At 36.7% G+C, this 19338-nt stretch overlaps 1 protein-coding gene across 2 annotated transcripts in view; it reads right to left on the minus strand.

Annotated features, from left to right (window-relative positions):
* Positions 1–2306: 2306 nt before the first annotated feature.
* Positions 2307–19338, minus strand: part of LOC126267396 (probable Dol-P-Man:Man(7)GlcNAc(2)-PP-Dol alpha-1,6-mannosyltransferase) — a 134227-nt gene continuing 117195 nt past the window's right edge. For both annotated transcript variants that reach the window (XM_049972597.1, XM_049972596.1), the window contains exon 9: positions 2307–5019. In XM_049972597.1, the coding sequence (XP_049828554.1) occupies positions 2844–5019 (2176 nt within the window). In that variant the 3' untranslated portion in view covers positions 2307–2843. The remainder of the gene's footprint in view (positions 5020–19338) is intronic.

Below are 19338 nucleotides of genomic sequence, written 5' to 3' on the forward strand. Positions count from 1 at the left end.
GGGTTTCATTTGTTTCACGAATATGTGGCTTTATCACACCATTTATGATCTCCATTATTGCTCAAATGTAGATAAACCTTTGTTTCATGTTACCATAAAACAGCCTTCATTATACAATAGTATACTGTAACAATCAGTGCTGCACATCTGTTTTGTCATTGAATCTTGTGCTCTGCTAAGAAAAATCTTTAACACTCATAGTAGTAAGTTTTTACTAATATTCTAAGATGCAGTTTTATCCTGAAGGTCAAATAAAAGATGAATTAAATATTAATTAATTAAGCTATGTACTGTTTGGAACTCTGCTGTTACACAAACATTACCATTTGCATCTGAAGATCTCACTACTCACTAAATAGAAGTGTTAAGCAACTGACAAGTATGTAGAAAGCACAATAAACTACTTAGTTCTTGTCTCCTGACACTGCAGTGCGAATGCTTTTGTTAGCTCGAAAAAAGGACTTGGTTGAAAAGCTGATGATGTATTGTCATTTTCTGTGCCTGTCTGCTGATCAACTCTTTTTATAGTTGTCGATCCTCATATGAACACCACATACCACACCTGCTTTTTCTATTGAGGAATCAGTTATTATCATCAGTCCTTCAAAACCAATGGATTGTAGAAGATTTTTAATCAACAAAGAAGTACCAGTCTAATCTACACCATGGTACATATTCAACAACTGAACATTGTAGGTCATTCCATCCTGTTTCAGAGAATGAAGGAAATGCAAAAGATAATACTGGGTGTGTGTGAAAACAGAGATGGAAATGAAATGAGAGACAAAAGTACGATGAAAATGTAGATGGCAGAAGTACAAGAACAGAAAGAATACATGAAATTAGACGCGTATTTAAAAAAAAAAAAGATGATGATGATGATGATGATGATGATGATGATGATGATGATATTGAGTAGCTATCAAAGGTAAGATGAGACATCTTACCTGTCACAGTACTCAATATAATCATCGTTTTTTTTTTCTTTTTTCAATATACATCTAATTTTAGGTATCCTTTCCGTTCTTGTACTTCTGCCATCTACATCTTCATCTAACTTTTGTCTCTCATTTCATTTCCATCTCACATACACCCAATATTCTCTTTTTTTGTCTCTCATTTCATTTCCATCTCACATACACCCAATATTCTCTTTTGTATTTTCTGTATGAGAATAAGACACTCCTCCTTATGCTTTTTAAGCTGCCTCAATGCAGCTATCACCACTTTTTATAAAAAGGAAGATCAATGAAAATCAAAAATGTCAAATGTAATTACTCTGAACAATACATTTTCCATATGTATATTGTTTGTTAAGAGCTTGAAACAAATGTAACTTATTGATCAGATTTTCATTCACTTTAAACACCAGAAAAAGAATATGAAGGAAGAAATTTCCATATACTGCTTCTAAGAGGGACAAAACTGAATGAAAATTGCTACTGATTTATTTCATCAGTGTTTCCAGTCTTTGTGTGATATTATATATATAAACAAAGATGATGTGACTTACCAAACAATAGCGCTGGCAGGTCGATAGACACACAAACAAACACAAACATACACACCAAATTCTAGCTTTCGCAACCAATGGTTGCTTCTTCAGGAAAGAGGGAAGGAGAGGGAAAGACGAAAGGATGTGGGTTTTAAGGGAGAGGGTAAGGAGTCATTCCAATCCCGGGAGCAGAAAGACTTACCTTAGGGGGAAAAAAGGACGCGCGCACGCGCATGCACACGCGCACGCACACACACACACACACAAATGTATACTTGTCCTTTTTTCCCCTTAAGTTAAGTCTTTCCGCTCCCGGGATTGGAATGACTCCTTACCCTCTCCCTTAAAACCCACATCCTTTCGTCTTCCCTCTCCTTCCCTCTTTCCTGAAAAAGCAACCATTGGTTGCGAAATCTTCAATTTTGTGTGTATGTTTGTGTTTGTTTGTGTGTCTATCGACCTGTCAGCGCTTTTGTTTGGTAAGTCATATCATCTTTGTTTTTAGATATATTTTTCCCATGTGGAATGTTTCCCTCTATTTTTTATATATATATTTGTGTGTGTGTGTGTGTGTCACGAGTGGGCATCTGCTGCACACACTTATTCCTCTGTCCACTAATCAAATCACAATTCAAATAATTAATACAAGTTTTTCTGTTGGTGCTTCTACAGTGCTGCATTGTGAAAAACCATTGGGTCTGCAGGAATATTTCATAAAATTCTTACAACATACTCTTATTGAACAAATAAACAATACATCTCCATTAAAGTATTGTCCACTGCCACAAGTAGGTTTCAATAAATGTCTCAATTAATTCTGATTGTCTTTTTAATCTGTCTCTAATAATGATGGTATTATAGAGTAGTTTTTTGGATAGTCCAAAATATTTAAAGTACAGGAGGTGACTAGTTTTGGGTATTATTTTTAGAATTTGAGGAAATGAAATGTCATGAGATTATCTGCACAGAAGAGGGCTGAATAAAACATAAATTTAGCACAGGATATCAGCCTAATAATACTTTAACAAAAATTGCTTCCTGTTTATTACTGAATATAATCTCTAGAAGATGACTGTAATTGTAAAAATGGACATGTTTTTGATAAATGAGGTGAACTGTTCAAAGAAAGAATCACAATGAAAATGCATATATATACTTACGAAAGTGATACTTTTTTAGTATAATCACAAACAACATTTCATATAAAAAAGAACATTTTCATATTCAACAAATGTAAAATAGCGTGATTTCTGTACTAACACTTTACAGTATATTACAAATTTAAACAAAATTTTAATCAGGAGTCTTCAAGCGTATTAGACAGAAATCTGTCACAAAGGAAGTCTAGTCACTTCGTAGAAGTGTTTGAAGTTTTTGATCTCTTACTGTCCTTACTGACTCCACTTTCTGGTACATCAGTCCTCTCTGAGATGCTCTCAGCTTCTATCTGGTGATCCACAACAAGATTAGTTGGTTCCAAAACATATTCCTTACTTGCTACATTTTCAGCTTTGGTTTGCTCTGATAAACGTTTTTCTTTACTAGCTTCCTGAGTAGAGATCACCTTGGATTCTTCTGTATTTTTATCTGTAGAAGATGTGACTTTGTCATCCTGAGACAGTTGGTCCGCAATGACTTTTGACAAAGAATCTGTTACAGATATATCTATTTTTAACTTTTTCCTTTTCTTGTTAGCTTTCTGGGGGCCAGTGTCAGGTGGTACAGAATCAGTTGCTTCTTTGAAATAATCTTTTCCTGTAATTTCTTCTTTTTGTTTTTCAAAGCTAGTTACTGGCATACCATCAATTTTCAAGTCAAGTTGCTTTTCATCTACTATTTTCTCACTGTTTTTATGCTCATCTTTGACAGCTGTATCAGCAGTGTCCCCACTAATAACATCTGGGACTGAAATAGCTTGTTCTGTTGCAATCTCAAAATCTTTGCTCTCCAATTGCAAATCCTTTTTTAAGGCAGCAGCTTTCAGATGTGAATCAACAATAGCTGTGGAAGGCAATTTCAGTTTCTCTTCTTGAACTTTTTTCTTGATATAATGCTTTACACTTTTGCTAAGACTGCTCTGTTTCATTTGATCTGGTTGGAGAATAATTTCTTCTGAATGATTTGTCTTTTCAGATCCACTACCAGCTTCATATGAAGTTTCTTCTCGTACAACTGTTTCCCCTTCAGTTCTGTCAATTTCACTTTCAGTGTCTGTCTTACGTGCTTTGTCATTCATACGTTCCAATTTCTTAATTAAATTTTTAAGTTTTGCTCTTCTTTCCATGATTTTTGATTCCATCCCATCACCCACAGAATGGTTTTCAGTTTTGACCACTACACTTTCTGATATGTAATCTGTATCTTTTACTGCTTCAGAGGGCTGGCCTGCAGAAGTTGTTTGGCGGGCTGATTGTTTTATTCGTCCATCAGGAGGTGTTTCAAAATATTGTTTTATTTCATTAGAAGGTGTCTTTGGTTCTTCACCTTTGTCCTCCATACTCTGCTTTAGCAAATCAGCCTGAAAATTGATTTCAGTTTCAGTCATAGGCTCTTGAGTTTCATCTTGTGCAACATCCGTAATTATTTCTTCAGTAGTGGTAATCTTTCTAGCTAATTTTAGTTTTTCACGAACAAGTTTTCTTTTTAGCTCTCGCTTTGTATGCAACTCTCCATTTTCTTTTGCACTGTAAACTGTCACGACAGCTTCTCTATTCACATTCCTTGTATTTTCTACAGAACTCTCAGGGTTCTGAAGAAAACTGTCAGCTTTGAATTCCAGTTCCATTTGATGTTGTATATCCTGTGCTTTGCTGATTTCATCTGCTGTTATGTCTTTTGGTGCAGATTTCTGTTTTTGTTGCATACCTCCTTGTGATTTAAGTTTTGTTTTATACTTCTCAATTATTTTTTTAATATTTTCTTTAATTTTCAGATTTCTCTTATCTTCTTGTGTAGCTGGAATGTCTGTCCTCTTGCCTAGTTCACCTGTTGTAGCTTCTGACTTTTCTTCAGTCACATGTCTTGTTGGAGTTTCTAAAACGGCTTCTATATTTACACATTTGTCTATCTTATCTTCAATATCGCCATCACTTTTCCGAAGCTCATCTGTTTCAGGTGACTCACTCAGACCTTTGACTTCTAACTCTTCATCAATTTCAGATACATCTGACTCTTCATCAAATGCAATAGCTTCCTGATTTTCTAACTGCATATCTTCAAAGAAGGCATCTTCAGTTACTAAGGTAGCTTCACCAATATCAAGGGATCTGTATTGTCGTTCATATACACCACTCTTCAATTTCTTCTTCAGAATGAATATCATGGGTTTTGTCTTTATTTTTATGGGTGGAAATATGTTATAGTTAAACATAATCTGTGAAAATCCTTCTACTGAATCCAAAATTTCATGCGTTTTTATATATGGTTTCAAATTTGGGGAATATTTACTTTTTGCTTCAATGAGAAGATGCGTAAAATGCATCATGTCTTCACTTCCATGTTGCAGTCCTTCTGTTTTATTGTACCTGAAACAAATAAACATGACTCATACTCTTGATCATTGTAACCCATGAAAAATTACAAGATGGCCTTTTTTTATGGTACCGTTATGTTTAGGTGTGTTGCAGCACTGTAAAATAGATGTTCAATTTAAAAAATCAGAATGAGTGTTTAACCAACTCTACATGTTGATACTTACTGTGAAATATTCAATTATTTGTACAAACTGTTCTAACACTTGCACCAGAACTCTTTCTGTTTTATTAACAGATTGATCAACAAAAAAAAAAATTGATTAGCAATTTGGCTTCATTTATGCAAAGGTGAAATCAGGAAATCAAGACTCTTCAGAAAAGTGGTGTGAATCTTCTTCTCTTTGTACCCTTCATGCCAAAACTGTATATCATGGAATTCACTGCTCTCTGACAGTCTTCAATGAAAACCTTCCTCACAGAGGTCAGTATTTGGCAGGAATTACACACTTTTGAGGAAAAACAATTCTGGATAGATTGGAACAATGTTCATTAGAAACTTGATTCTTCATCCAAAAAGCTAAATTGAAATTTTTATTCACTGTTAAAGTGCTGGTAGCCTTACATAATGCCTAGTGCTTGCTACGAGCATGGCATTAAATACCTCCCTTTCCAACTACAGTGGAAAAAATGTATTGCCTGAAAAACAGTGACTTTTTGGATTACATATGAATTGAATAATCAGAATCAAATATTTTAGTGTACTTAAAAGTATCTTCCATTGTGCTGATCGAATTAAATAAGTGGTAGAAACACCAGGTAGGAATGTCAACAATGTAGGAAAAGATGACTGTTACTTACCATAAAGATGACACTCTTAAGTTGCAGAAAGGCACAATTAAAAAGACACATACACATGAGCTTTTGGCCGCAGCCTTTGCCAGAAAGAGAAACACACACTGTTTATTCATACAATCAAGCGTAACTCATGTGCGCATAACTGCCAACTCGACCAATTTGGGCCAGCGTGTCACCTTTATGGTAAGCAGCAATCCATCTTTTCATACTTTGTAATAAGTGGAGCATTATTTTACATACTTTCATTCCCTGTTGTCTTACAGAATTACACAAACAATGTCTCTAAAGTAAATAAAGTATTTATTCAGCTGAGACAGCAGTAAAAACGTTATATAAAGAAGACAGTCGTACATCTTCCAGAGTTCTCTCTAAGTATCTTCTTCTTCTTCTTATAAATACACTCTAAGAATAAGGCAACATCAGTTTGGAATATTGTTAAACAAAAAGAAAACAAAAGTAATTACCCAAATGAAACTGACCCCTCAGAAAATAGCTCTGGGTAGAAATGGTGACACTTTTGAATCACTATTACAGTGGCAACTAACATTGCACCCACTAATGAACAACAAAATACTGATTTATTAGGTTAAATTGTTCAGACTGTGTGCATCAATAAGCTATGTTAATTTACAACTACAATCTTAAGGAAATTATAAAATTAATCACAACACTAAAAAGTTCTAATTAGCTGGTTATGATCATGTTTCTAAAAGAATATTAAAATTTGTACTGATTTGATAAGATTATCCTTAAGTTATTTTTGTAGTCTATCAGTGACTCAGGACATACCATGCATCTGCAGAGTCTCTACACATTGGCGAGGTTCACCTTGTGGGGCGCGTATGATTGGCAGCACGTTAAAGTCTCGTCTGCACATGTTCTGTGGACCTGTAGGGTGGGGGTAGTAGCGTTGCACGTGCAATGCAGCTGTTAGTTGTGTTATTGTCCATTTCTTTTGTAAGCTGAGTGTAGCGAGGATGCTTACTACTGCAGAGAGAGTGTTTTTAGTGGAAGAGGTTTTCCATGCAGGAGGAAACTTCATGGAGTGCAGGAGACAGCTATTTATAATGAATTTTCCCTAATTCACAAACTACAGACAATAGGTACAGTTCATGGCACACCACAATTTCAACAGAACAGAAGCTTGACGACATTTTGGACATCATGTTGCAGAGTCCAACAAAATCAGTTAGGAGATTATTGCAACAGGATAAAGTTTCTTGTATGACAGCATGTAAGGCTATAACTGCAGAACTGGGAATGTATCCATATAAAATCAATGCTGTGGAACAATTACATTGTATAGACCATGCGAAATGAATATCATATAGTGAATGGTTTCAGCAATTAGCTAACTGACATGGAGTTGGAGTGGTTCTTGACATTTTCCAGGTGTACTGAACATTCAATGAGGTTTCAGGATTGCACCTGGATCATGTTGACTTCTTGCCACAATATTTTGGCTGGTAATCGTCCAGACATCTTCAGGTGAGTGTCTGTCACTGGAGACCGCAAGTTCCCAATGTCAGCTTTATGGCAAAAATTGGCACAAAAATGCATACGGATTGGCAGCCGTCACAGGAGCGTTCTCTATTGAAATCTGCACCCTCTGCAAATACTGTTCTATCTGTGGTACGCAGGCGTATGCATAAAGGTGAAAACTACATCTACATCTACATCCATACTCCGCAAGCCACCTGACGGTGTGTGGCAGAGGGTACCCTGAGTACCTCTATCGGTTCTCCCTTCTATTCCAGTCTCGTATTGTACGTGGAAAGAAGGATTGTCGGTATGCTTCTGTGTGGGCTCTAATCTCTCTGATTTTATCCTCATGGTCTCTTCGTGAGATATACGTAGGAGGGAGCAATATACTGCTTGACTCTTCGGTGAAGGTATGTTCTCGAAACTTTAACAAAAGCCCGTACCGAGCTACTAAGCGTGTCTCCTGCAGAGTCTTCCACTGGAGTTTATCTATCATCTCCGTAACGCTTTCGCGATTACTAAATGATCCTGTAACGAAGCGCGCTGCTCTCTGTTGGGTCTTCTCTCTCTCTTCTATCAACCCTATCTGGTGCGGATCCCACACTGCTGAGCAGTATTCAAGCAGTGGGCGAACAAGCGTACTGTAACCTACTTCCTTTGTTGTCGGATTGCATTTCCTTAGGATTCTTCCAATGAATCTCACTCTGGCATCTGCCTTACCGACGATCAACTTTATATGATCATTCCATTTTAAATCACTCCTAATGCGTACTCCCAGATAATTTATGGAATTAACTGCTTCCAGTTGCTGACCTACATGTCCACCCTCTGTCGGAATGCTTTCATTGGTAAAAACCAGATGTCAGATGTTACCAGGAGTGTCATTATGATTAAACTGTCTACTCACAGGAGAAATTAAAGAGAGATCACCAGGTCCCAAGCCCTGTCCAGTTGAAAACTGCCATCACAATTTACAAGATTTTGTGCTAGGTGTATTTTCACAGATTCTTCAATTACTGAATCCCAAAAAATTCTTGTTGAGGCCAAGATTTTTATGACACAAAAATCCATAGCGTGTCCTGTGGTACAATGCTCAGCTACGGCCAACTTACTGGGCTGCAAAAGACGAGTGTGGTGTTCATGTTCAATGCATCTTTCGTGTACTGTGCGTGTCTTCACAGATGTAAGCTTTGCCACACTGGCAAGGAATTTTATAGATCTCAGCCTTCCGCAGACCCAGATCAACTTTTACCAAACCGAGAACGGCACCAATCTCCACCAGTGGCCAGAAGATTACTTTAACTTGACGTTTCCTTAGGATCCTGCCTACTTTAGATGAAAGGTTGCTGACATATGGAAGGAATGCCCTGAACTTGAAAAGCACCTTATCTTCTTGATATTGTGGGTGGTCACATTTCTTCCTTCTTAGCGCTGTGCTAATCTGCCCAGTATTTGCAGATGGCTCGGATTTCAATAGAGGATGCTCCTGTGGCAAGCCGCCGATGTGCATTTGTTTCCGCGCCAGTTTTTGCTATAAAGCTAACACCGGGAACTTACAGTCTCCATCGACAGACACTCACATGAAGATGGCTGGATAATTGTCAGCCGAAATATTGTGGCAAGAAGACAACATGATCGGGCTGCAACCCCAGAACCTCATCGAACATGGAGCTGGTGTTCTAGATCAAACCTTTCTCACTGACGAGGCTTGGTTTCACCTATCTGGCTACATTAATTCCCAAAATTCACGAATCTGATCATCAGAAAATCCAACCACCATTTCAGGCAGAGAAATTAGATAGCTCTGAGCACTATGGGACTTAACTTCTGAGGTCATCAGTCAGAGAAATCAGAGTATGGGTTGCTGTAATGTGAGTGCGAATTATTGGGCCAATCTTTTTTGATACTACCATCACTTTTTATGTCTATTGTTCCCAAATAATTTATCTGTTTACTGCCCTGCTGAATGAAAACGAGATAAATCATTCATTTTTCCAACATGACAACACCACTGGTCATATGGTGAACCAGTCGACTACGACTGTTGGATGAAATCTTTGGAGATAGAGTAATTACAAAAAGGTCTCTGGTCACTGCACTCACTGGATCTTTCTCCAGTCGACTATTTCCTTTGGATTTCAGCTAAAACACTTGTGTATCAAAATAAACCAAAGACAATAGATGAATTGAAGACAGCGATAGTTCATTATCTGCATTCAGTTACATTTGGAACACTGGTAAAGGTGTTCACAATGTAAACATGTTGAGCTATGCCTTCAAGAAAGAGGAAAACATATCCAGCACCTACTGTGATATTGGTGAATACAATGTATTTAATTGTAATTAATTGATTTCATTGTTTCAATAGTAATAATATTGAATCCCATCTCCTAATGTAACTGCTGCCCCTAGTTCAACATGAACATGCTGCCAACCTTATGAGCCCTGAAAGGCAAGACACACGAAACTTGTCACTGTGGAGAGACTTTGCAGATGCACTGTATTTGCTGACAGACTTAGATTTATTGTCACAGCACCAATCCATAAAACTGGAGATAAGCAAGCCACCTCTAAACACATGCCTATTGGAGAATGTGGGCTATCATACAGTACTAACTCATTTATCTGAGCAGAACTTGTCAACTGCCTCTGAATTTGTCTTTCGTAAAGGATTCATCACAGTGAAATCAGAACAAGAGCTCACAAACGAAGTGTTGGCAGAGCTAAATAATAACAGTTACCCTGCGGATGTATTTTGTGACTTTGCCAAAGCCTCTGGCTGGGTTGGACATAAAATTCTACTTAGCAAACTAAAGTTTCAGGATGTTAATGGTATCTCTCCTGCATAGATGAAATCATTATCTTCATAACAGAAAGAACAAGGTCTCATTGACAGACTGTGTCACAGTCATGGATACAACTTCAGAATGTCGAAACATAACATGTGATGTCTCATATGGATCATTACTGGGCCCACACTTGTTTCTAACTTACATAACTGACCTTCCAATGACTGTCAACACTTTGATTGTCAGTCTCATCAATTGATGGGGGCATGAAAATTTCAGTTGATTTAAGATCACATAATTTGAAGGGGTACAATTCCTCCCACTTTTAAATAAATAATAATGTACATTGATGATCCCAGTTGGTTTTCCTCATGTTGCAACGGACATGTAGTTTCTAAAACGTCCACAAAAATGGCTATAATTCTAAGGGATGGCCAGCAGTGAAAGTATTAATATGTGTTTATAAGATAGTAATGTTTGCTGATAGGAGAAATGTACCAATCAAGGGTCCAAACAGCCTTGCCAGAGACATGTCAGATGATAGTTGAATATGCCTATGACTGGTCTGCAGCTAACAGTGTAAGTATCACTTCAAATACACAAAAATAACCTGCAGGACAGACATTAATGGTCAAATACTAAATAAAAAGTACTAAATAAAACTGAGTAAACTGTTTGTCAACACTTCCTGGCTGTTGAAGAGTACAAGACACATAAAATGCCTCCTGCTGACGAAAATGGTCAGGGAGAAACTTTGAAAGAAAACACAGCTACGATAGACCAGCAAGCCAGTATTAGATCAAATTCATGCTTTCAAATGTGGAACAGACCTCAGGAACAATGAATATAATGCAAGACAACTTAGCTATTTCCAAGGACTAAGATTTGGTACAATGAACATTTAGACACTAACAGACAGGATGGAGGAAGCGGTGGACTTGATAGGAGGGGAATGGATATTCTATGATTGTTAGAAACTACATGGAATGGAAAGGAAGTAGGGTTTGGATGAGTGGATATACCCTGTGCTGTTCTCATAAAGGGAAAATGAAGAACCTGAGTGGCATTAGTTATTATGGAAGTGGTTCAGGGAGGTGGTGAAAGGAACAAGTGACAGAATGATGAAGGTCAGAATGAACATGAAAAAGGAGGATATGGAAATTCTGCAAGTATATGCACTGCAAGTTGGATGTTCTGATAAAGAGTAGGACTCTGAAGAGGGAATGCAGACACAATTAACTGGACACAAGACCACGATAAGGAGAGATCAAAATTTACTGCAGGCAAGGAAAGACAGGGCTATGAGGAATTGTTGGAAGTGGAAGTGTGAGAAAGGAGAAACGAAGGAGGACAAAAATTGTGAAGATTTTTGTAAAAGGAAGCAGTCAGCAACACCCGACTTGAGAAGAAGTTAAGTCATAAGCTATTGTTGAGTAAATCTGTGGTAGACTACATAATCTGTGGCCAGGGCACAAAGATAACATTCACAGATGTATAGGTAATACCTACTGAAGCCCTATATCATGCATGGAAAATCTTTTGTGAAATGTTTTCTTCATTCACACCCATTCTGAGACTGGTGGGCCACCTTGTCAACTGACAGGACTGAAGCACTACTAGCGCATAAAGCCAAAACTATAGCATTTGTGGCATTAAATGGTTATGGGTTAATGAATACATATGAATGGCATCCCTTTCCCAACATGCTGCACCAATAAACTATGCCTCATAATACACATTTTTCAGAGTACATTTCTTTTATGTTCATACCATCTTCAGACATTTACATTTATTTATGCATAATGAACATTGTTTGTTCACTTATGACTTTTACAGTAGCTGTCTTAAAATGTTTTGTTGCAATACATTGCGACTCCATTGGTAAGGAAATAATGTTCCCACGACATAAATAAATGTTAACATCTGAAATGGAATGCCAGGCACCTTGAAATGTTTTCATGGAAAAATGAACACCGATAGCGGCTAATTCATTGCATATTACCTTCAATTTCAACAAAAGGAATTTGATAATATGTCCACAATGGAGAACAAGAATTAGTTACTAATATAAAACAAAAAGAATAGTAAAACAAAATATGGCAATGAGATAAGCAATTTCAGTTGACAAGCAAGTAGGAATAACTTTGCTTTTTTGGCCACAGATCATAGGCACATGTTTGAAATTGTGTGTGTTAATATCCACATATACTATTAACATGTGTTTTTAAATGTTTGTCCAAAAATAATTTTTATGACTGATCGAATAGGCATGGGATGTTTCTGTAACACTAAATAAATTAGGTGATCAATTATTTGCTCATTTTCAAAATTTTGGAAGTCTAAATCACTTTTATGTAGCATATATTAGCTGCAATTTACAGAAGTAAAACTGTAAAAATATGAACAACACTGTGGTGAATTGTCAAACAGATAATACTCGTCCTCACATGATCTATACATATTGGTAATACAGAGGATATTTTGGCCAGCATCAGTACTGTTTGTCAGTATTTCTGTTATCGACAATACAACAATATATGCCCTAAGATCATCATTATATTGATGTATTTACAATACAATTGAACATGTGAGGGGCCCTTAATTTCCATGTGCATTTCTACCATTGCAAATGATAGACGCAAATAGTATTTTATTAGCACTATATGAAATGTCTGGAACTGCTTGAACCCGTGACAGCAGAGCTCACTAAAACTTCCAGCGACTGTATGGCTACCAAGAAAGCAGTTCTCATGTACCAAGCATTAGTGTAAATATCTGAAAATTAACTCCAGGCTGAGTACAATGGGAGCACCTCACTCTCTCTCCCAGAAATTTCTTCTGTAAGATGGATTTAAACCAATTGTGAGCTGGAATTGGACCACGGGCCGCTGGTTGCCCACCTATGCCCTAGACAGTGACCGCAGACTTTTAGTACTGACAACTACAGTGATTAAAGAGGAAAAGGGAACAAGAAAGCTTGACGGAAATATATGAGTGTAGAAGTTGAAAGAAGAGAAATGCAAAGAAGCATTTCAGAAAATTGTGATGACCAACATACCAAGTAATGACATGAAGTTAATAGAGGAGGAATGAGGAAGATTCAAAACTATGCTGATGGAAGCAGCAGAAAGACTATGTGGGAGAATCAGTGGTAAGAAAAAGTGGAAAGAAACACCATTGTGGAATAACGAAGAAGAAAACAATGTCTAAGAGTGTCATAGCACGGCAGGAGAAGAACTGGGTGGAAGAGTGGTCAATAATGATGGAAGAGGACAGTGCGGGGAATAAAAGGGATCTCTATGGAATGGTTAAGGCTAAGAAGAGAGGCATAAAGGAAGATGTCAGGCTGACCAATAATGAAGGAAAGGAAGCTACATTACATTACATTAATACTTGTTCCATAGATCATGAATATGACATTTTGTAATGATGTGGAACGTGTCAGCTTAACATAAGTATTCTTTACACAATATAATTTTTTTCGTACTTCATATCTAAAAATTCATCCCTTTTTTTTACTATTACTACTTCATATCTAAATATTCATCAATTGAGTGAAAGGAGTTATCATTCAGAAATTCTTTTAATTTGTTTTTAAGTGCTGGTTGCCTATCTCTCAGAGTTTTAATGCTATTTGGTAGATGACCAAAGATTTTTGTGGCCGCATAATTCACCCCTTTCTGTGCCAAAGTCAGATTTAACCCAGATTAGTGAAGATCATCCTTTCTGTTAGTTTTGTAGCAATGCATTTTGCTATTATTTTTGAATTGGGATTGGTTATTAATAACAAATTTCATAAGTGGACATATGCATTGCAAAGGTGCTATGACTATCCCAAATTTCTTAAACAAATGGCTGCAAGGTGATTTTGTGTGGGCTCCAGCTATTATTCTGATTATAAGCTTGTGTGCAATGAATACCTTCTCTCTTAATGATGAATTTCCCCAAAATGTGATGCTATATGAAAGCAGTGAATGAAAATAAGCACAGTAAGCTAATTTACTGATAAGTTTAACACCAAAATTTGCAGTAACCTAGATTGCATAAGTAGCTGAACCTTAGATCATCAACGCATTTCTTCCAATTCAACTTCTCATCAATGCACACACCCAGAATTTAGGATTATTCTGCCTTAACAATAGACTTCCATTCAAAGCCAATATTTGTCAATGATGTTATGCCATTTACTGTACAGAACTGTATATACAGTGTATAGTGAGAGTCCATTTGCAGAGAACCACTTAATTTTCTGAAAGACATTATTTACAATTTCCTCTGCTAATTCTTTTTTGTTAGGAGTGATTCCTATAATTGTACTATCAGCAAAAACAACTAGCATTGCATCTTCATGAGTATAGAGTGGCAAGTCATTAATAAATAATAAGAACAATAAGGTATCCAAGACACATGGTGTGGGACACAATTCTTGATGCCTCCCAGGTTAAAAGGCTCTGCTGCTTTTTGCAGACTATCAATACTGTTAATTTCAACTTTCTGCATTCTTCCAGGTAAACATGAATTAAATGATTTGTGCATTGTCCCACTCATACCACAATACTTAAGTTTATGTAGAAGAATTGCATGATTCACACAGTTGAAAAACTTAGAGAGATCACAAAAAAATCCCAATGCTTGATGTTCTGTTATTCAGAACATTTAATATTTGAGCAGTGAAAACATATATAGCATTTTCAGTGAAAAGCATTTCTGAAAATCAAACTGACACTTTGTTAGTATTTCATTTTTACAAATATGTCAAGCTACTCTTGAATGAATTACTTTTTCAAAACTTTTGGATAAAGCTGTCAGAAGTGAGACTGAGTGGTAATTGATAGTGTCACGCCTATCTCCTCTTTAAGCAATAGTTTAACAATAGCATATTTCAGTCTGTCCAGAAAAATGCCCTTTTTCAGTAAGCTGCTACATATGTAGCTGAGAATTCTACTTATCTGTTGGGAACAATATTTAGTACTCTGTTGGAAATGCCATCAATCCATGTGAGCTTTTATTTTTGAGTGAATTTATTATTTTGCCAATTTCAGTACGAGAGGTGGGTTGAATTTCATTTTATCAAACTGCATAGGAATTGCCTCTTCCAAGTAAAGCCTTGCACTTTCTAATGAACTGCTGGATCCTATTTTCTCTACAACATTTTAAAAAATGAGTATTAAAAATATTTTCTGCTTATGACTTTTTGTCAACAAACTTTTCATTGATTTTGGTAGAAATACAGTATTCCTCCGCTTTCAGTTGCCCTATTTCCCTTTTAACAATACTCCAAATTGTTTTAATTTTATTATCAGAGGTGCTAATCTCAGACATAATGAACATACTTGAACTTTTTAATAACTTTTCTTAATACAGTGGAGTAGTACTTATAATGTTTGACTGTTTCTGGATCATTACTCCTTCTAGTTATAAGATACATTTTCCTCTTCTGCTTACAAAATTTTTTTACCCCTCCCGTAAAGCCATGACTTTTAAGATGGTTTCTTACAATTATGTTTCACTGTTTTCTTAGGGAAACAGTTTTCAAATATACTCACAAAGTTATCATGTAACAGGTTAAATTTTAAATTAGCATCAGGTTCCCTATACACCTCATCACAGTCTAACTGCTGCAAGCTTGCCCTAAAACTTGCAATTGTTAAATCATAAACTGAATGCACAATTTTGGAGGACTGTTTTGCATTTCTGTATGGGGCTATGTCATATACTGTAACTAGCTGTTAATCGTGATCAGAAAGACCATTCTTAACAGGAAAAGTTTTTATTTGATTCATTTTATCTTGATCTATATAAACATTATTTATCAGTTTGCTGCTTTCTTGGACTACCCAATTTTGAAAATCGATAACTGATCTCAAATTCAAATAATCAAGTAATACTTCAAGGCCATGCTTTCTATCAGACTCTTTCAGAAAATCTATACTGAAATTCCTTAAAACAATAATTTTCTTCCCTCTGACTGATGGGTAGCACAACAGAGAATCCAAGTTTCTCAAAAATAGCTGAAACTTTTCCAACGGGGAAGTACATGCAGTCACAATTATGAATGTATTATTATTTAGTGTAAAGGTCACAGGCGCATGCTTCTATATGTTGCCCTACACAAAATGTTTAGTTTCTACATTTTTCACACTATGATAAGTTTTAACATATGTGGCAAATCCTCCTCTCTTTATAGTGTCTCTATTTATATGTGCTGAAAGCACATATCCACCTATATTTATCTTTGTCATATCTGTGACTATATGATGTTCAGGCAAGCTTATACACATATTCCACCCTCAGTTTCTAAATCTTATAAACAAACAAAAAGCTCATCTGCTTTGTTTTTGAATTCCCCAATATTCTAATGCAACACACTAACATTATTTTTCACTGTACTTTTACGAGAATCTTGCGATGTTTTAATATCTCTAGTACCTGCCTGTCTTGAGTTTGTAATTAAGCTAAATTTCATTCAATATTGAATCACTGGACATTGATCTTAGCCTAAAAAAAGAGGTACTATCATGATTTCCAGTGTTGAGTTGTAGTAGTTTAAAATACGTTAAAATCAGCCAGTCTTTATGGTAGACACCCGTGCGCATGGCTCAGGACCCAAAGTGTTAAAGATTTTGCTATCATCCCAGCCAATTTACCCTTTCCCTTCATAATGAGATGTGGGTCATGCCTTGTGAAGTCCCACCTAGCAATAGCATCAACAGGAACCAAACTGATGCCTGACAAAGTAGCAGCCTGAAGCAGCTTATCTAACTCCATACTGACATTCCGGACAGAGCTGTTCAATTGGGGTCAATTGTACCACATGAAAGCAGGAACCAAGCCAACATTTGATGCTATTTTTACCAGAACACACTCAATATTGTAGCCCTGACCTCTATCAATGCTGTTTCCTGCTTTACCTATTATCATAACATGATTCTGTTTTGTATAGCCCTTGCACAATGGTCCTACATACACTGGGCTTGAAAAAACTTGTGATTTGGTATCCGTCACCAAATTTTTCCTGCAAGATCTGGCCCATACCTCTTCTGTGGCTATTACCTAACAACAGAACTTTCCTCCTAATGTTCACTTTTTTTAAGTAGTTAATTTCCTTGTAAAAGTCTGTTGATTATTAATAAAATAGAAAGAAACTTCCATATGGGAAAAATATATTAAAAACAAAGATTTCAAGACTTACCAAGCGGGAAAGCGCCGGCAGACAGGCACATGAACAAAACACACAAACACACACACAGAATTACTAGCTTTCGCAACCGATGGTTGCTTCTTCAGGAAGGAGAGGGAAAGACGAAAGGATGTGGGTTTTAAGGGAGAGGGTAAGGAGTCATTCCAACCCCGGGAGCGGAAAGACTTCCCTTAGGGGAAAAAAAGGACAGGTGTACACTTGCGCGCGCACACACACACACACACACACACACACACACACACACACACACACACACACACACACACACACACACACACGGATAGATATGTGTGTGTGTGTGTGTGTGTGTGTGTGTGTGTGTGTGTGTGTGTGTGTGTGTGTGTGCGCGCGCGAGTGTACACCTGTCCTTTTTTTCCCCTAAGGGAAGTCTTTCCGCTCCCGGGATTGGAATGACTCCTTACCCTCTCCCTTAAAACCCACATCCTTTCGTCTTTCCCTCTCCTTCCTGAAGAAGCAACCATCGGTTGCGAAAGCTAGTAATTCTGTGTGTGTGTTTGTGTGTTTTGTTCATGTGCCTGTCTGTTGATTATTAACTACACTTACATCTACCTGAGCCTCTTCTTTAGTTAACTGAGGTAGCAAGCCAAATCTACTGTTTGTGCCAATGACGAAACTGTCAGATACTGTTCTCTTTCAGTGACCCCTATTCCTTGTGACCATTTCCTGCCTGTCATCACCCTTCTCCCCCTTATCCACATTGTTTACTCTCTGGCACTAACCAATTCAGCCTTATGGGCTCTAATCTTCCCTTCCTATTCAGCTATTTTTCTATCCCTTGAACATGCCTATCTGTGACTCAGCATCTCTGCTATTAAGAACAATAAGGGATCCAAGACCGCATGCTGTGGGACACCGTTCTTGATGCCTCCCAGGTTAAAAGACTCTGCTGATTTTTGCAGACTATCAATACTGTTAATTACAACCTTCTGCATACTTCCAGGTAAACATGAATTAAATGATTTGTGCATTGTCCCACTCATACCACAACACTTAACCTTATGTAGAAGAATTGCGTGATTCACACAGTTGAAAGCCTTTGAGAGATCACAAAAAAATCCTAATGCTTGATGTTCTGTTATTCAGAAAATTTAATATTTGATCAGTGAAAACATATATAGCATTTTCTATTGAAAAGCTTCTCTGAAAATCAAACTGACACTTTGTTAGTATTTCATTTTTACAAATATGTCAAGCTACTCTTTAATAAATTACTTGCAGAGATGCTGAGTAGCAACTTTCCTTTTCATAATATTGTTACTTCCCACTCATAGTTGTTTACAATCTTTTCACAAAATTTATTTGGCAATAACAGTATTATTCTATCATCTACAGATCACATGACTCACTGAAGTTATGTGGAACACTAATATATGTGTATATTATTAATATAGTAATGTGATGCACTTAAAATAATATTCAAACTTAAAACTTGTATACCCGAAAAATTAGGCCTACGATAGCATATGAGCAATATGGAATTTTGGAGAGAAATATAAGATTCAACTTAAAATCTTTAATTCCCCAAGTAGACATTAATGAAACATGTGAACTCAAGGATAAATGGATGGGATATTCTGAAGATTTACTAAATTCCGATGGAAACATCGAAGAGGAAAATGAAAAGTATGGGGATGTAGAAGATCTTGAGATGTGCCCAACCTGGACAGAGGTAGAGAAAGTGATGAAAACCATGAAAGGAGAAGGAACTCAGAGTGCAGTGACTCTATTAGGCCATGAAACAGAATGGAAAAAAAGAATGACACCTGAAGAATGGAAAAAGGCAATCATAATGCCAATTTTTAGAAAAGATTGTGGGAAAGTATGCCAGATTCAAAGAGGAGTTATTTTGTCATGCTGGGAGATAGTAGGAGGGCAACTGACAGAGGAATGATTTGGGTTTAGAATGGGAAAACTGACAGTCGATACAGTTTTTAGTATCATGGAGCTCAAAGAGAGAGACTATACATCTGGTAAGTACTTAATAATGGTGTTCCTGGATTTTAAGAACGCTTATGACAGTCT

This window comes from Schistocerca gregaria, chromosome 4, assembly GCF_023897955.1.
Source record: "Schistocerca gregaria isolate iqSchGreg1 chromosome 4, iqSchGreg1.2, whole genome shotgun sequence".
Lineage (NCBI taxonomy): Eukaryota > Metazoa > Arthropoda > Insecta > Orthoptera > Acrididae > Schistocerca > Schistocerca gregaria.